The 19,526-nt window shown below is 38.4% G+C and overlaps 2 protein-coding genes across 3 annotated transcripts; both read right to left on the bottom strand.

Annotated features, from left to right (window-relative positions):
- Nucleotides 1–5,623: 5,623 nt before the first annotated feature.
- LOC103631646 (putative cyclin-dependent kinase F-2) lies at nucleotides 5,624–6,806 on the bottom strand. The gene has a single exon (XM_008652509.3). The coding sequence runs from the start codon at nucleotides 6,804–6,806 to the stop codon at nucleotides 5,733–5,735; it is 1,074 nt and encodes a 357-aa protein (XP_008650731.1). The 3' UTR covers nucleotides 5,624–5,732.
- A 535-nt stretch (nucleotides 6,807–7,341) lies between these two features.
- LOC103630777 (uncharacterized) lies at nucleotides 7,342–16,675 on the bottom strand. Of its 2 annotated transcripts, XM_020539669.2 has the most exons (9): nucleotides 11,124–11,471; nucleotides 10,933–11,032; nucleotides 10,634–10,852; nucleotides 10,436–10,558; nucleotides 10,208–10,381; nucleotides 9,461–9,840; nucleotides 9,293–9,359; nucleotides 8,358–8,421; nucleotides 7,342–7,679 (listed from the first exon to the last, which is right to left on the bottom strand). In XM_020539669.2, exons 1-9 carry the CDS (start codon nucleotides 11,254–11,256, stop codon nucleotides 7,599–7,601), a joined length of 1,341 nt encoding a protein of 446 aa, XP_020395258.1. In that variant the 5' UTR covers nucleotides 11,257–11,471; the 3' UTR covers nucleotides 7,342–7,598. The 2 variants fall into 2 exon arrangements, 1 of the variants encoding a protein (XP_020395258.1); XR_004850421.1 differs by lacking the exons at nucleotides 7,342–7,679; nucleotides 8,358–8,421; nucleotides 9,293–9,359; nucleotides 9,461–9,840; nucleotides 10,208–10,381 and adding an exon at nucleotides 16,620–16,675 and having other exon boundaries at nucleotides 10,441–10,558; nucleotides 11,124–11,642.
- Between the last annotated feature and the right edge of the window lie 2,851 nt (nucleotides 16,676–19,526).

Raw genomic sequence — 19,526 nt, 5'->3', positions numbered from 1 at the left:
ATCCTGAGGCATGGGAGCCTTGCCCTTAACAAAGTTAGACAAATTTTTAGGTGGGGCATTAAGTTTGACATTGTCTCCCCTTTGGAAGCCAATGCCATCCTTGATGCCAGGACGTCTCCCATTATAGAGCATGCTTCTAGCCAATTTAAATTTTTCATTTTCTAAGTCATGCTCTCTAATCTTAGCATTTAGTTGAGCTATGTGATCATTTTGTTTTTTAATTAAGGCTAGGTGATCATGGATAGCATCAACATTAATATCTCTACATCTAGTACAAATGGAAATATGCTCAACATTAGATGTAGAGGGTTTGCAAGATTTTAGTTCAACAACCTTAGCATGCAACATATCATTTTTAGTTCTAAGGTCGGAAATAGTAGCATTGCAAACATCAAAATCCTTAGCCTTAGCAATTAGTTTCTCATTCTCATTTCTAAGGCTAGCAATGGAAACATTTAACTCATCAATCCTAGCAAGTAAATCAACATTATCATTTCTAGGATCAATGCAAACATGAGAATCTACCTTAGCAATTAATTTAGCATTTTCACTTCTAAGGTTGGCAATAGTGTCATGGCACATGCTTAGCTCACTAGATAATTTGTTACATTTTTCTACTTCTAGAGCATAAGCATTTTTAACCTTAACATGTTTCTTATTCTCCTTGATTAGGAAGTCCTCTTGGGAGTCCAAGAGATCATCCTTTTCATGGATGGCACTAATTAGTTCATTTAATTTTTCCTTTTGTTCCATGTTAAGGTTAGCAAAAAGAATGCGCAAGTTATCCTCCTCATTTTTGTCATCATCCTCATTACTAGATGTTTCATATTTAGTGGAGGACCTTGATTTTACCTTCTTTTTGCCGTCCTTGGCCATGAGACACTTGTGGCCGACGTTGGGGAAGAGAAGGCCCTTGGTGACGGCGATGTTGGCGGCGTCCTCGTCGTCGGAGGAGTCGCTTGAGCTTTCGTCGGAGTCCCACTCCCGACAAACATGGGCATCGCCGCCCTTCTTCTTGTAGTATTTCTTCTTCTCCTTTCTTCTTCCCTTCTTGTCGTCGCCCCTGTCACTGTCACTAGACATAGGACATTTTGCAATGAAGTGACCGGGCTTACCACACTTGTAGCAAACCTTCTTGGAACGAGGTTTGTAGTCCTTCCCCTTCCGTTGCTTGAGGATTTGCCTAAAGCTTTTGATGATTAGGGCCATCTCCTCATTGTCGAGCTTGGAGGCGTCAATTGGTTGTCTACTTGGTGTAGACTCCTCCTTCTTCTCCTCCGTTGCCTTAAAGGCCACCGGTTGCGCCTCGGATGTGGAGGGCTCGTCAAGCTCGTTGATCTTCTTGGAGCCCTTAATCATGCATTCAAAACTAACAAAATTCCCGATGACTTCCTCGGGGGTCATTAGTGGATATCTAGGATTCCCACGAATTAATTGTACTTGAGTGGGGTTAAGGAAAATAAGAGCTCTTAGAATAACCTTAACCACTTCGTGGTCATCCCATTTTGTGCTCCCGAGGTTGCGCACTTGGTTCACCAAGGTCTTGAGCCGGTTGTACATGTCTTGTGGCTCCTCCCCTTGGCGAAGACGGAAGCGACCGAGCTCCCCCTCGATCGTTTCCCGCTTGGTGATCTTGGTGAGTTCATCACCCTCGTGCGCCGTCTTGAGTAGGTCCCAAATCTCCTTGGCGTTCTTCAATCCTTGTACTTTGTTGTATTCCTCCTTGCTTAGGGAGGCAAGGAGGATGGTTGCGGCTTGGGAGTTGAAGTGCTCGATTTGGGCCACTTCGTCCGTGTCATAGTCCTCATCCCCTATTGATGGTACCTGTACACCATACTCAACAACATCCCATATTCTTTTGTGGAGAGAGGTTAGATGAAATCGCATCAAATTACTCCACATAGCATAATCTTCACCATTAAAAGTTGGTGGTTTGCCTAATGGGACGGAAAGTAAAGGTGTATGTTTAGGAATGCGAGGGTAGCGTAGGGGGATCTTACTATACTTCTTGCGCTCTTGGCGCTTAGAAGTGACGGAGGGCGCATCGGAGTCGGAGGTAGAAGTTGATGAAGTGTCGGTCTCGTAGTAGACCACCTTCCTCATCCTCTTGTGCTTATCGCCTTTCCGATGCGGCTTGTGGGAAGAAGATTTTTCCTTCTTCTCTTTGTGGTGAGAAGAAGATTTCTTCTCCTTCCCTTTGTTGGAGGAGCTCTTCTTCTTCTCCCTCCTTTTGGTGCGGGACTCTTCCGATGAAGTGCTCCCGTAGCTTGTAGTGGGCTTTTCGCCGGTCTCCATCTCCTTCTTGGCGTGATCTCCCGACATCACTTCGAGCGGTTAGGCTCTAATGAAGAACCGGGCTCCGATACCAATTGATAGTCGCCTAGAGGGGGGGTGAATAGGGCGAAACTGAAATTTACAAAAATAATCACAACTACAAGCCGGGTTAGCGTTAGAAATATAAACGAGTCCGCGAGAGAGGGCGCAAAACAAATCGCAAGCAAATAAGGAGAGTGACACGTGGATTTGTTTTACCGAGGTTCGGTTCTTGCAAACCTACTCCCCGTTGAGGAGGCCACAAAGGCCGGGTCTCCTTCAACCCTTCCCTCTCTCAAACGGTCCCTCGGACCGAGTGAGCTTTCCTTCTTCTCAATCAACCGGGAACAAAACTTCCCCGCAAGGGCCACCACACAATTGGTGCCTCTTGCTTCGGTTACAATTGAGTGTTGATCACAAGAGCAAAAGAGAAAGAAAGAATGCGATCCAAGCGCAAGAGCTCAAAAGAACACGACAAATCTCTCTCGCTAGTCACTAAAGGCTTGAGTGGAATTGGAGAGGATTTGATCTCTTTGTATGTGTCTAGAATTGAATGCCTAGCTCTTGTAAGTGGTTAAGAAGTGGGAAAACTTGGATGGCAATGAATGTGGGGTGGTTGGGGTATTTATAGCCCCAACCACCAAAAGTGACCGTTGGCTGGAGGCGTCTGCTCGATGGCGCACCGGACAGTCCGGTGCACACCGGACAGTCCGGTGCCCCTGCCACGTCATCACTGCCGTTGGATTCTAGCCGTTGGAGCTTCTGACTTGTGGGCCCGCCTGGGTGTCCGGTGCACACCGGACATGTACTGTTTGATGTCCGGTGCACCGGCATGGGCGATTCTGACTTCTGCGCGCGCTGCGCGCGCATTTAATGCACCGCAGGGAGCCGTTGGCGCCGCAGGGAGCCGTTGCTCCGCTGGCACACCGGACAGTCCGGTGTACACCGGACAGTCCGGTGAATTATAGCGGAGCGGCTGCCGCGCGAACCCGAGGCTGGCGAGATCAGGAGGCCGAGCTTCCTTGGAGCACCGGACATGTCCGGTGCACACCGGACAGTCCGGTGAATTATAGCGCGCCGGCTTCCGAGAAATCCCGAGGGTGAAGAGTTTGAGTCTGAGTCCCCTGGTGCACCGGACAGGTACTGTTCACTGTCCGGTGGCACACCGGACAGTCCGGTGCGCCAGACCAGGGGTGCCCTCGGTTGCCCCTTTGCTCCTTTATTGAATCCAACACTTGATCTTTTTATTGGCTAGATGTGAACCTTTTGCACCTGTATAACTTATACACTAGAGCAAACTAGTCAGTCCAATATTTGTGTTGGGCAATTCAACCACCAAAATTATTTAGGAACTAGGTGTAAGCCTAATTCCCTTTCACTTTGCCAGAGTTTAGAATACTGACAGAAATTAGTAGACTATCTCTTAGCCGAGATAGTTATTAGAGCTTTCGTGAAAACTTTGATGTATATAATGTGTGATGCATATATGGTTGTAAACAAGACTTTGATGTATATAAATATATGATAGAATTTAATTCCATGTTGCTTTTAATATCAATACTACATGTTTATCAATATATATGTTTGTGTGTGTAAATATATATAAATTTTAGTACGAAAATTTAAAAAAAGGCGGGAAAACTTCCACTGGCGGCTAAATAAAAAAAACCGCCAGTGAAAATACAATTTCCATTGGCGGTATTCTTAATAAAACCGCCAGTGAAAATGCTATTTTCACTGGCGGTTTGCTTAAGAAAACCGCCATTGCTATTTTCACTGGCGGTTCTAGAATAACCGCCAGTGGAAATGGCGATTTCCACTGACCCCTAGCACTGGCGGCACTGAAAAACGCCAGTGCAAACAGCTCTAGAACCGCCACTATAGAGCCTCTATGTACTAGTGCAGACCGCCACCCATATGCGTGGAAAAAAAACTCTGTGATCAAATGAGTCAAGTGAAGTGGTGCCTCCATATCAAGTTGTGTGATAAAGTTGCGTGAGCTGGTGATGGAGGGTGTAGGTGTTAAATCTAGCCTACTATTGGATCATGCTAGTGAATTGTAATGTGCTTGGTTGTAGCCTTTTGACAAACTGGACAATGTATTGTATACTTGATCGATCTTAATATCACTTAAAAGCTTCCGCTTGTGGTCGATTTAGTTTGGAGGGATGTCAAGTTCACTCTTTGTTTATTTAGAACATTGGCTTCTTTCATTTCAGTATTGATTCATTTTCTATTGAAGCCTCATGGCTTACTGAATCATGCAGATAGTTTTAATGCAGCTCAACCTCAGTTACTGGGTTGAAAGATAATGAGAACCAGATAACCAGGGGAAAAGTTATTTGAGACCACAATTGATTCATATTGATTCTTTGATGTTCAGGAGCTCAATCGCTCGACTGGAGTTAGTTGAACATGTGATTTGGTCAAGCTACAGTAAGCATATGTCGTTGTCCCAATGTTCTCACCTTTACATTGCACATATACACCATTCCTATATGACAGGTTAAATACACAACTGACAAAGCAATATATTATTGTAGTTTTACATCTTATTATCCGTGTAGGTGTATAAGTCGTTTTCTTCATGCAGGTTGTTTGGGATAAGGATCTAGTTGAGGATTCCCCCTTGGCCTGCTAGTTGCGCTTGGATCCATACCAATTTTTAGTTCATTTTACTTATAGATAAATCATTTGTTAGAAATACTGCCCGATTTGTTCTGAACAATAAAAAAGGCTTTTTTTTTAATGAATGGCCATTTGAGCACTTGTTGATATTTTTTTAGGCCTAGGCATTGGAGTACATTGGTCTTGCCCCCACAATGCATTGAGAGAAGGTCTTGTAGAGGGTGAGAAGTAAGTCTGATTTTTTTTAACCAAAGCAGAATCGGCACGTACTTCTTTCTTGCTCGGAAGTCTCTTTCAGAATAAGTTCTTGGAGAATGTTTCAGGTAGCAGATAATTTTGTGAGGTTTCCAAAATCCTTATGTTTTCTAGTTCCGCGTGGCCAGCCACTCGGTTGCAGTCTTGTGGATTCATACAGAGCAACGAGGCATTTTGAACAAACCAGTGGTGGTGGGGCTGCAATCAAGAAAAATCGGTCCTTCTCTGTAGGAACATAAATACGGAAAAATGGTGATCGTTAAGCTTTTTGTTTGTTCAGTTTGTTAGTTGTGCTGTTTTGGATTGACAACCAAGTCGAATTGCTTCTCGTGCATGTTATTCGTAGTTGTTTTTTCGAGACTATGTCAATGTCCAGAAAAAACCATCTACCAAGGATAGAATGAATAAAATAATGGCATCCGGATGAACAAACAAGTTCATAAAATAAAGCATATAACAATCAATCTATCATAAGTTCATAACTGTCGGTTAGTACGCGTATAGTAATACGTTAGACAATCTTCTTCTAGATCAGATCATTGAGCCATCTTTGCTGTAGCAGAAACTGAAGCAGCAGAGTCCGTGTCTTTAGTGAACCACGGGCTTCGGAGCGCGACCGACGCCGACGGCCTCTTGTCGGCGTCGCAGGAGAGGAGCCGCTGCAGGAGGCCGAATCCATCCGCGGACAGGAGCTTCTTGGGAAAGAGCTTCGGCAGCATGCTGGGGTGGCGGACGGGCGGCAGGGGCACCATGGCGGCGAGCGGGAGGGACTTGAATGCCGGCCACGTCGTCCGCTCCGACACGCCGAGCACGCCGAATATCAAGCTGAGCACCTCCATGTCGTCCTCCCCGTCGAAGAGCGGCTTCCCGGTGAGGAGCTCCGCCATGACGCATCCGAGGGACCACATGTCCACCATCGCGTCGTAGTCGGGCTTCCCCAGGAGCATCTCCGGCGCCATGTACCGGACCGTGCCGGCCTGCCCGTACGCCGGCTTGGTGATCGAGGCGGCGAGCCCGAGGTCGCATATCTTGACGGAGACGGGCTCGCGGTCATCGGCGCCGGCGCCGGCGCTGACAAGGATGTTCCCGGGCTTTATGTCCCGGTGCATGATCCGGCGCGCGTGCATGTGCTTGGCCCCGGCCAGGAGCTGCCGCATGATGAGCCGCACTTGCTGCTCCGTGAACGGGCGGCCGGAGCGGTAGCGGCTTCCGTTGAGTACGTCGTGGAGGTTGGGACCGACGCACTCCATCACGAGCGCGATCTCGGCCGTGGCGGGGTTGATGGCGATCGCGTGCAGGCCGACCAGGGACGGGTGGCCGCGGCAGGCCGCGAGGAGCTCGGCCTCCCGCAGAGCTTTGGCCCCCGCCTCCGTCTCCGCCCCAGCACCAGCTGGCGCGCGGAGTGTCTTCACGGCGACGGCCTGGCCCGTGGCGCGGTGCCGCGCCTCGACGACGGCGCCGAAGCTGCCCTCCCCGAGCACCCGGGTCGTCTCGTAGTCCGCTGTCGTCCAGAGACGGCGCCGCTTGCACCACCCCGCCCCCGTGCCGGAGGAGGAGTCGTCGTCGCGGTCGAGCAAGAAGCTGATGGCAGCAACGCGCTTGGCGAGCATCGCAAACCGGTGACGAGGATCGCAGCAGAACGACGGGCGGACGGGTGGTGATGGATCGGAGGCGAGCGTGTGGCGGTGTAGGGGACGAGAAGACAGCGGCGGTGCTGGTGGAGTCGAAATGGATGAGACTATTAAGATCCCGGACTAATATATAGGGCAACAAACCGGCTGCCGCCAGGGCCATGCTGCGTTTGGATATTGCAATAGCCAATCGGACATATACAGCTGTAACAGATCTATCTCTGCTGTAACAGATCTATCTCTCTCTATGTTGGTTTCAATTGATAAGGTCAAGTCCAACTGCCAGTATCTGGTGTATTGAGCTGTTTGTGGCGTGTTCAATCTTACTATGATAATACTCCTTCCACTTTAGAAAGAATACTAGAAAACCACGCGCGGCGTTGCCGCACCGCTATGCAAATGGTAAGATATTCTAGTGTAGATAAAAATCAACGTTAGATATTAACTCACATATACGCCATATAATGTAAGATTAGCACCATAGCTAAGACTATTGATGCTACATGCTTATATATATATCAAAAGATGTGCTTATATTTAACAAAAGATGTAGCGCTATTGATGCTACATGCTTATATACATCAAAATATGTAGCGCTGCTGGTGCTACACGCTTAAGATTTAGCGCTATTGATACTACATGGTTATATACATCAAAAGATGTAGTGCTAGCGCTATCGTTGTTTATCGAAACAGAAAATATAGATATATTACTTTAGTCAAGATCTTTTAAAGTCTACTACTTTACTTTGTCTTCTTAGTCTATCATGCATCATTTTTTGCTTTTTCCTTGAGAGTGGGTACTCTTGATTTTCTTGAATTGTGGAAGATCATCTTTGTCATCAGTTGTTTCCTGTTAAAAAAGAGTTTTGTTATTCATAATAACATAATGAGATAATGAACGCATACAAGCCAAGTTAGCTTTTGCACACATTGGTTTTGTTGCTTCGCACTTTGTTTAGTTTTAAATCTAGTCAACTCCCTTGGAGTGAGATAAAGCAATAAAATTTACATATTTTACTTACTCCAATTTACACTAACACTTGATACATGCTTTCTGATATCCCTAAAAACATTAGCCTAATAACTTAAGTAAGCAAAAACACTAAATAATGTGCTCTTTTGGAAGCAAATTAATATAACAATGGTTTTTCTGTTGCTGCTACATTGGCCCGGTGTCGCTAGGAAGCCTGTAATTGATTTTTCTACCATGTCAAAAAATTTAATTATCATTCTTTTGTTGTAGTAATATTGAAGCTTACACATTATATACAACTTCTCATCATTCTATGTTTCAGCAATCTTAACCCACAAAAAATCACCACTGATGATTACGAAATAAAATATGGCTAAAGATCTATGATATTATTAAGAGTTTAGCTCAAAGCCATATATATTATTTACAATGCAAGAAACCTCATTTGCAAATTTCTAAAATGATTGTTCTGGCAATAAAAATCTATGTGATGGTATTAATCAGACTTTATCTAAACATGAGATATGTCCACTTTGATAAGGCTAAGGAGAATACCTGATTGTCATAGTTTGGGTCTCCAAAGCTTCTTTTGTTTGAAATCTGAGATTCTTCCCAAATGCTGAAATGAAGATAATATAGTGTGAAGGATTATTTAGAATGACAAGACGTAAGATTTTAAAATTATTATAACAACATGACATAGACCATTAATGCCTAGATTCTTTCGAAATGTTGAAATGCAGACAATATGGAGTCTACGATGTGTGCACAAAACTGCATTTCAAACGATTAGTAAAAACTATATATTTTGATATTCAAAACCTGCAGTGTTAGTCTAACATGAAGTAGTAATGGATGATCATTGTTGTTCTTGACTTTGTGCCCAAGTGGAAAAGTAAATAGATAGATTTTTAAAATTATTATAACAACATGACATAAGCTATTAATGCCTAGATTCTTTCGAAATGTTGAAATGCAGATAATATGGAGTCTAGGATGTGTGCACAAAACTGCATTTGAAACGGTTAGTAAAAACTATATATTTTGATATTCAAAATCTGCAGTGTTAGTCCAACATGAAGTAGTAATGGATGATCATTGTTGTTCTTGACTTTGTGCCCACATGGAAAAGTAAATAGATAGAATGGCAAACAATGCATAATGAACTGCCATGACACTTTAAATGAAGATTTAAGTGTTCAGATTTTCTGAAAATTGTGCTACATAGCTCATGGTCTCTAAACTATGGTTTCACAGGGAATTTATGACATAAGGTATTGAAATTGTTTATAAAAACGGTGAACTAATATGCAGTATTTGAATGGACTAGATATATTTTTTAATTGCAGATCAAACAAATAAGTATAATCTTTTCTTGTATGTACACACATATATATAGTTCATCATGGAAACTAAATATGAAATGGTATTATTGGAAAGATATTAAGATTTAATATAGAAGGTAAGAACGAAGCTTATCTTAATCATACCCAGATGGTTCAATGTCCATATCTTGAGTTTCTTCGGTGTGTTCTGGTTGTGAAGTGGATCGCTCCTGACATATTTTATAAAAAACGATGTAATTACTTAAGGAGATCTTTATTTTTAATTAATTCTACATTGAATATTGTAACTGAACAATAAAAAGTCTATGTACCTTTTTTCTATGTCTTTGGAGGTAATTGGCATTAGCAATGGTAATTCCTTGTATTCTGCCATTGTAGAGGAAGATGATTCTGCTGGTACAACTCCACTTGAGCTGATAAATGATATAATAGGTTCCTTTTGGTATTTTTCTTTTATCATAAGCACTTCAAAGGATGGATCAATAGTCTTGACACTTTTCTTTGATAGGACTCTAACAACAAAAGTGAATTTATAACCTATCCAAGATGTTATATCCGGTGGTATCTCCTTTGGTTCATATTGTTTTCGAAGAGTCGATGCACTCTTTCCTATAAGCTCCATTCCCTTTTTTTCAAAGAACATAAACTCTAGATTATAGGTGTGGTCACTTGCAATGAATGGTATCTTGTACCTGAATTAGAGTATGAAAATGGAAAGTTAGTTAAGTAAAAAGAATATTATATTTGATCTATTTTTTCTCAAAGAACATAAACTCTAGATTATAGGTGTGATCACTTGCAATGAATGGTATCTTGTATCTGAATTAGAGTATAAAACTGAAAGTTAGTTAAATAAAAAGAGTATTATATTTGTTCTGATCAATAAGCATATGTTTACATATAGATGTAAGAGTATATTGTAGTGAAGGCTCATTTCAATTGGATCTATTTAATATACAATCATTTATAGAACTGGTACGTCTGTTCTAAAGATTATAGTATTAATATTACTAACAGTGCGCATTATGGTAATTATTATTCAAAGCAGTATACACTTACTTCCATTCAAATTGTGTAGATGGACATCCTTCCTTTGTGCATTTATAACCATTTTCCTTTTGAATGATTGCTGAATTACAGATCTTGCATGCTTTGTAACACCATGTTTGGTTTTCTGTGATACCAATTATAGTAGTTGTGCACTGATATCTTTGTCCTTGCACCAAAGGAAAACTTTTTTACTCATGCAACATTTTACATAGCATGATTGTTTTTGTAAAGTAAAACTTTACCATGTCAAGGAAAGGGTCTACATGCTTGAGCTGTTCTAGACTTTTCTCCTCAAATTTGTGTGTTGCATCATCATTTTGGAGATAGGTCTTTTTGATAGGTACAGGTTCACTTGGCAAACTATTAACATTTTATAAATTTTAGTACTATTTATGGTAAAATAAAAGGGATTATAGTTTTTTGTTTGTATGTCACCTTTTCTGGAAAGCCTTGATTTCAGCAATGTCATTTTCGTTGATGTACCACCGACATGCTGATGTTCCACTCAAGAATGTATATTCACCTTTGTAAAGTTTGACTAAGGTTCCTACAAATATTGCAATAACATGATGTTGCTGACCCACATCTAAAATTTGATCTCCGTCAAATTCCAAAACTCTTTTTCTTGATAGTGATAGCTCAATCATGTTTCCCCTGCAAAACTCGAAAACATATATTATTATTGGCAGAGCGTTTTTATATAGTACTCTAAACATATAGTATAGAGTGCGTACTTAAGGTCTTCTAATAATACAACTCTCCTCATTTGCTGATCTCCTGAGGTTGTAGGAACCTTTGCTACATTTGATACTCCACTGATCTTAGCAATGACATCTATATGATTTATGAAAGATAGATATTACTAAATATAAAAGTATTGCAATTTTAGGATTAATGAAAATTTATAAAGCTAGAATGTATATACCTATAAAACGATCGGTCTTGTTTTTGTATTGGTCCAACTTATCTAAGGGTGTTAGTGAGAATGTATATTTAGGAAAACCTTGAATTTCATCCTTATCTTCAAGCACAATGGTTCTCTTGTTGAGCTTTACCATATAAGGATTGTCAACAACTCTGAATCCCAGTTTAGCTCGTTCAATTGTTATTTTGGATATGTATACAATCTTTTTTTCTTGTAGATGTGGCTTTAAGACATCAATTGCATCTGGTGGAATCTCTGCATATATTGAATTTCCCTGTATAAAGAAATAATTATGGATTATTTAATGATTTGTATGTAAAGTAAATATGTATAAGAAATATTTGCATTGTGTCAACCAGGACTGATTATAAAAACCTTTTGATCGATGAGAACAAGGTCAAGGTGTTTGATGTCATTCTGTTCATTTGTGCCTCTAAACTCCCACATTCTAGATATTCGCACATGTAAAGCATAATTTAACTTTCCTGGACGTAGTTGTGATATTGGAGTAATTTCCATCTGCAATAGTACAATGAAGGTTCATAAGAATATAGAAAATAGATTTAGGTTCATAAGAAGTTAATTTTAGTAATAAAGTTATTATACATTCATTCCAATTTGCATGGATATTAAATGCATACGTGCAATGAAGTCATGATATATAATAAAGGGCACCAAAAGTTTTTTCTACGAGTGTGTTTTCTTTATTTTAATATAGAGGAAAATTTGATCAAAATATAGAAAAAGAATATAACGGTAGGATTTATAAAAATAGAATAGTGAAAAAGATTGAAGCGTATTAAGGATATGTAATTTCTTATAGTTTGATCATTTCAAGTACTTCTTTGTAAACAATATTTTTTAGTTTTAGTTCCACATGATCCATCCGGATTTTCTATCAATATTTTTAATCCCTTTCTATCTTTGACTCTTGATATTGCAACATATAATTGTCCATGTGTGAATACTGGTTTCTTTAAATAAACACCAACATTGGATAAACTTTGTCCTTGGCTTTTATTTATAGTCATTGAATAACATACCTTTATTGGAAATTGTCGTCTACATAATGTGAAAGGCCAATGAGAACCGTGTGTTGTTAAATTAATTCTAGGTATATATGTTTTCTCTCCAGTATGTGTTCCTGTAATTATAATAGCCTCAATAACATTTTGTCCTAGTTTTGTTACTATTAGTCTTGTGCCATTACATAAACCAAGGCTTTGGTTCAGATTTCTTAAAAGCATTATCGGTACACCCTCTTTGAGTTTTAGGTTATGAGTTGGAAAGTTATTTGCATTTAAGCTATTGAGATATTCTATTGGATAAAGTACATCAACATCATTACATGTATCTGTGTAATTCGATATGCTATCAGCACTAAAATATTCGATTTGCAAACTCGGTATTAAGCTAATTATATAATCATTTATTTGATCAACTATTTCATTTGTTGTTGCAAGAATAGCTCTGTCTTTAAGATATTCTGGATTGTTGTATTTGTCTTCGAAACATGGGTATGTTGACTGAACTAATGATTTTATTTTATTGTCTGTTGTAGTAATCAACAAATTAGATGGTATTTCAACTATAGTGCAATCTTCGTCGTCATCATCTATATCGGTTTCTGATATGCTAGAGCTCCCATTTCCAACATTTAATATCCAATTATTAAAATCAATTGATTCATTATTTTCTGAATCAGTACATTGTAGTTTTTTTAAGCGCATATTCTCATGTAAAGATAATATTTTTATATGATTCTAGAGATATGACCTTAATATTGAGGCATTTATGATTTGTGATTTAGAAGCATTTTCTATAACTGGTAATATTTGTTTTGGGTCACCTCCAAGAACAACAACTTTTCCACCAAAAGGGATATCTAATAGTTTAGATTGTTTTTCAGATAATATATCTTTTAGTGTTCTATCTAGTGCTTCAAAGCATTGTCTATTAGTCATCAATGCTTCGTCCCATATAATAAGATCAGTATGTGTTAGTAGTTGTGCTAATTTTGTGCCTCGTTTTATTTCACAAACTGATAGTTCATCAATATCTATTGGAATCTTAAATCTAGAATGTGTTGTACGTCCATTTGGAAGTAATAGTGAAGCTACTCCTGATGATGCAACTGTCAAAACTATTTTTCTTCGTGCTCTTAGAAACGATATAATACAGTTCCATAGAAATGTTTTGCCAGTTCCTCCATGACCGGATACAAAGAAAAAATTTGATTTTCCATTTACAACACTATTTATGATCTCATGGAAAGCATTTTTTTGATCAATATTCAATTGGGAATATAATTTGGTTGCTTCGATTTCTAAAGATTGTTGATCATAGTTTAATTCTTCTTGAATAAGTTGATTATTGTCATTTGGTGTATAGTTTGATGAGATTTCTGGAAGATTGTAAGTACATATACTAACTCCATTTTTTGCGAAAATATTTTGCAGTTCCTCTAATAGTTTTTCTTGCAATTCTGATTCCGTGGGCATGTAAATAATTGGTTCGTATTTACTAATTAATTTGTGATGAATGTCGTCAACCATTTTTTTCCAATATATTTCATAGAATTTTCTTTCATCTTGCAAGTCAGTGAATAGTAATATAGTTGTAAAGAGGTATCGTAATTGTAAAGCTGTAGCCCAATGTGTAGCTTCATCAAAAGTTTTATACCATTCATTGTCCTCTTTTAGTAAACCACGTGCTGCACATGTTTCTTTAAAAGTATGATATATTATCCCATTGAATGTTTTTATATCCTCATAACTCGTTGCGCCTTTTATTATCATTAGTAGCATTCTAAGATAAAAACGCTCACCTTCTATAGGATTGACATAATACAGACGTCCAATTTTTAACCCTTGTTCTCTTTTGACCCATTTTTTCTTTGTTGTATTCCATGTCCAAAATTTTGGAAAGTCACAATATGTCACATTTCTAGCATTTTCATATAGATTGTTTGCCTCAAACCATTGAGTTAATTTTGTTGATTTATATTTAGGATCTTCTATTATGTTTTTTAATCTTGTATTCTTATGTAATTTTACTATATTCTGTAGAGGTAAATGTACTGGTAGTCTCTTGACTGGTGGCCAATGGTAGTGTATCTCAAAACCTAGCAATCTCCATATTGCGTCTAGTTCGCATATATATCTGCAGTCTAAATATTCCTTGATTTCATCAATATCTTTTTTCTCTTTATCAGTATTTTCATTGTCTCCCTTTTTTATATGTTCAAAGATAATGGTTGCTTTATCTGGTCCTTTGTTAACATATTTGCATAAGTATTTGAGCAATTTACTCTTATTTACATATTCTACATTTATATGTGCTTGATACTTCTTTATGAGATATAAATTATGTGGCACAACCCATCTATTATCTAAGTTATGATTGTCTCTACGTATGTATATATTAGTATCTCGTCTACGATATTGAGTGAAGCCATTATTGGTAAAATTGCTTTCATTCTGGAATTCTTTTGGATAATACTTTGAACATTTTCCTTTTCTCATGCACGGGCTACTTTCATTTTTTTCTCCACATGGTCCATGTATCATATGTTCAGTTATAAGCGTATATCCTAATGGATCTTCATATGGATTAGGTATTTCAGCTGATATCCATGTATCTATTATATCCGGTGTTATTTCATATTGTTTTTTATCTAGCCAAAGTAAAATGTGTACATGTGGTAATCCTCTTTTTTGAAATTCAATAGAATATAAAATTGCAAGTGTTTCACCGAATATTTTTTTTTGATTGTATATCTTTTAATAGCTCTTCTAGTTTCATGTGGAATACACGCACTATAGTATCAGCTCTATCACTAGCTTGTTCACCATGTAGAATAGACAATAATATTTCAGGCCATTTAGAATTACATGTGAATGTTATAAATAAATCAGGTGGTCCATATTCTCTACAAATTATTGCTATACCATCATGATAATTTTGTATAATGTATCTTCGTGATCCTACATGACTTGACGGTAATAAAATTCTCTTCCCAATTTGTTTTCCTTCACTAAGTCCTTTTCTACTGCATCAAATATACCTTGAAGATATTCAGCTCTTAACTTGTCTTGATTTCTAGATATATACATAAGTCTATCTTCATCTTCAATTGCACGAGCATCAACTATTGCTTGCTTTGATAATCTACCATAGCATAGATAAGGATTTGGCTGATTTGGTCTAAAATGCATATGATATTTATAGTATTCATGCGATGTTATTGTACATCTTTTTCTTTTGGCTATAAAACTGTTATTTGTTTCTTGATACTTTATTCCTAGTTGAAATCCTCTTTCTCCATATGGGAATAGTAAAGGATATTGTAGTGCCATATATGCTGGGTGAAATATACTTATATGTTGTAGTTCTTTATTTTTTGTACTAACAATTATGTCTCTTCTATATTTTTCTAGATTTAAGTCGCCAACTATAAGCATTGCTAATTCTTCTGTATGTGGTATTTCATATTGTATAGGATCGCCCTTGTTTGCTCCAACAATGCGGATGCTAATATCTATATTTTTGTGTTCTTCGAGTAGGTCACGTGCATGTCTAAATACTTTAACTAATGGATTATATTCATCGAGCATTTTTTAAGCTCTTCAACTATATAGGGATTTATATTATTACTTGTTTCACCCTCTTGTTTATTTAATGCTTGAATTCTATTTTCGATCTCATTTTTTGTATCAAAAATATATAGTTCTGCAAATTTAGGATCATTATTTTTTTGAGGAAGCAGGGAACCAATACGGTGGTGTATTTGTCCATTTATACAGAAAACATATGGTCCTTGACCATCGTTTATATTTTTATTAATCTTTGCACCCATAGATGTAAAAGAGAAAAGGCAATTATATTGTCGAATTTTTTGTAGAAATGTCTTGATAATGTGCTTTCTTTATTATTAATCAACATAGATAGAAACGGTGGTGGTTCTTTGTATGGTGGTATTTTTATTTTTCCATATTTACAACATTTAGAGTATAATATTTCTTTGTTTACTTTTGTATCTTTAAGATTGCGTTCATTAAACCAAAATATAGCATTACAATATTTACAAGTATATTCTGGCTTTCCTAGATACGACCTATCATTATATGTTGCTTTTAGATATTGTATATAATCAGATGGGAATGAGACCATTCCGTGAGTTGAATGTAAGTAAGGATGTACAACTATATCATCTAGGCAACATTTTTTTATTTGGTTTTCATTATTATTGGAATTTTGTTTTTCTCTTTTCCTTTTCCTTTTTTGAATTATTTCCAATCTTCTTAGTTTTTTTGTTTCTGGATCAGATTGGATATTTTTTGTATCTAGAATTGCATATTTACGCTTTCCCCGACCCATATTTATATATATATATATAATGTTTTGTATCTACATAGAGAAAAAAAGTATTTTAGTTGTGATTAAAAATAGAAGATTTTTTTATTTACTATGTAATTGTGTGTTAATGAAACATACCTTTGTGAAGTTCCTCCGATTGTCTATTTGCTTGAAGGTATCTAAGATTATCCTGCAATAAATTATTAGTCATGGAGGTAAGACTATGTATAGAATATTCAAAAGCAAGTAACATTTAAAATTAAAGAACACATTTCACTTCGTTTTAGCAGATTCAATTGTATTATAATTTTAAGGTTGCTGTAGAATGATAAGATACTAGAGGATTTAATTCATATATTTATGTATACTTATAAATACCTTATTTCAAAAGGCGCGTACTACATATTGGACAATCAAAATTCACATTAACATTTTAATATCAGAGTTGGTTTGAATACGTATAGAGTCCAAGTAAGGCCCTGTTTGGAAGCACACACATTTTAAGAAATTGGTTTATAGAAATTGAGATTGTTCCAAACATATCAGTTTACGACTCGGTTTATAGAAATTAGATTATCAATTTCTTAAAAAACTAAGAAGAATAATAGAGGATTTAATTCAAATATTTATGTATACTCATAAATACCTTATTTCAAAGGCGTATACTACACATTGGACAATCAAAATTCACATTAACATTTTAATATCAGAGTTGGTTTGAATACGTATGGAGTCCAAGCAAGGCCATATTTAGAAGCACCCATATTTTAAGAAATTGGTTTATAGACATCGAGATTGTTCCAATTATATCAGTTTACGACTCGGTTTATAGAAATTAGATTATCAATTTCTTAAAAACTAATAAGCTTGGCTCTCTTAACTAAAAGATAAAAACTGGTTTATTAAAACTGGGTTGACTACGACTGTAAGCTGTTGTCCATGTTATTTGTGTGTGCTTGGTTCATATAAATAAAAGATGACGACGAGGTGAAAAAATAGGAAAAGTCCTGTTTTTTATTTTATCATGAATAAAGAGCATCTGAAAAAGCAGTCTTCTAATATTACAAGTTTTGAACCACCTTAAATATATTTGTTCAAATTTATAATTTGTAAGTAGGAAATGGGACCAATGAACTTTTTACATCTTTGTTTCAAGTCTTTGTAGTATGGGACATTGTGTCCTTAATCAGACGAGTTGTTATATATGCATTGAATCCAAAAAAATGCATAAGTGCATCAAGCAGTTTGTAGAAATAGCAGCGCCTTGCATGGTCTATCTACAGGAGTTGCTCTTCTTTGTTTTATAATTCATTTACTTTCTAATCTGTTGATATTGATGTGAATATTTATTTGAGCATTTATCAGATGAGTTGTTATATATGCATTGAATCCAAAAAAATGCATAAGTGCATCAAGCAGCTTGTAGAAATAGCAGCGCCTTGCATGGTCCATCTACAGGAGTTGCTCTTCTTTGTTTTATAATTCATTTACTTTCTAATATGTTGATATTGATGTGAATATTTATTTGAGCATTTTATCGTAAGAACAGAATAAATCGTTGCAAGTAGAAAATAGAGAAGTTGGGAGAATTTTTTTATGTGGCAAGTTAGAAAGGCAGCAGCAATAGAGAGAGGCGAGGAGTATAGTTGTGGCTTGGGAGTTGAAGTGCTCGATTTGGGCCACCTCGTCCTCATCATAATCCTCATCCCCTACGGATGGTACATGTGCTCCAAACTCAACAACATTCCATATACTTTTGTGGAGTGAGGTTAGATGAAATTTCATTAAATCACTCCACCTAGCATAATCTTCACCGTCAAAGGTTGGCGGTTTGCCTAATGGAACGGAAAGTAATGGAGTATGTCTAGAAGTGCGAGGGTAGTGTAAGAGGATCTTACTAAACTTCTTGCGCTCATGGCGCTTAGAAGTAATGGATGGCGCGTCGGAGCCGGAGGTGGAAGGTGATGAAGTGTCGGTCTCGTAGTAGACCACCTTCCTCATCTTCTTTTTCTTGTCGCCACTCCGATGCGACTTGTGGTAAGAGGTTTTCTTCTCCTTCCCCTTCCCTTTGTTGCGGGACTCTTCCGATGTAGCCTTCCCGTGGCTTGTAGTGGGCTTGTCGCCGGTCTCCATCTCCTTCTTGGCGTGATCTCCCGACATCACTTCGAGCGGTTAGGCTCTAATGAAGCACCGGGCTTTGATACCAATTGAAAGTCGCCTAGAGGGGGGGTGAATAGGGCGAAACTGAAATTTACAAAGTTAATCACAACAAGCCGGGTTAGCGTTAGAAATATAATCGAGTCCGCGAGAGAGGGTGGAAAACAAATCGCAAGCAAATAAGAAGTGTGACACGCGGATTTGTTTTACCGAGGTTCGGTTCTCGCAAACCTACTCCCCGTTGAGGAGGCCACAAAGGCCGGGTCTTTTTCAACCCCTTCCCTCTCTCAAACGGTCCCTCGGACCGAGTGAGCTTTCTCTTCTCAAATCAACCGGGAACAAAACTTCCCCGCAAGGACCACCACATAATTGGTGTCTCTTGCCTCGGTTATAAGTGAGTATTGATCTCAAGAAAGAATGAGAAAGAAGAAAGCAATCCAAGCGCAAGAGCTCAAAAGAACACAACAAATCTCTCTCACTTAACACTAAAGCTTTTGTGGGATTGGAAGAGGATTTGATCACTTGGGTGTGTCTTGTATTGAATGCCTAGCTCTTGTAAGTAGTTGGAAGGTGGAAAACTTGGATGACTTGAATGTGGGGTGGTTGGGGGTATTTATAACCCCAACCACCAAACTAGCCGTTTGGTGGAGGCTGTCTGTCGCATGGTGCACCAGACAGTCCGGTGCACACCGGACAGTGTCCGATGCGCCAGCCACGTCACCAGGCCGTTGGGTTCCGACCGTTGGAGCTCTGACTGCTGGGCCCGCCTGGATGTCCGGTGGCACACCGGACATGTACTGTAGAGTGTCCGGTGTGCCACTTCGCGCGTGCCTGACTTCTGCGCGCTCTGGCGCGCATTAATTGCTTCTGCAGGTGACCGTTGGCGCG

This window comes from Zea mays, chromosome 6, assembly GCF_902167145.1.
Source record: "Zea mays cultivar B73 chromosome 6, Zm-B73-REFERENCE-NAM-5.0, whole genome shotgun sequence".
NCBI classification, from domain to species: Eukaryota; Viridiplantae; Streptophyta; class Magnoliopsida; order Poales; family Poaceae; genus Zea; species Zea mays.
The sequence above is the reverse complement of the archived record's forward strand: the minus strand, read 5'-3'. Positions and strand labels throughout refer to the sequence as shown.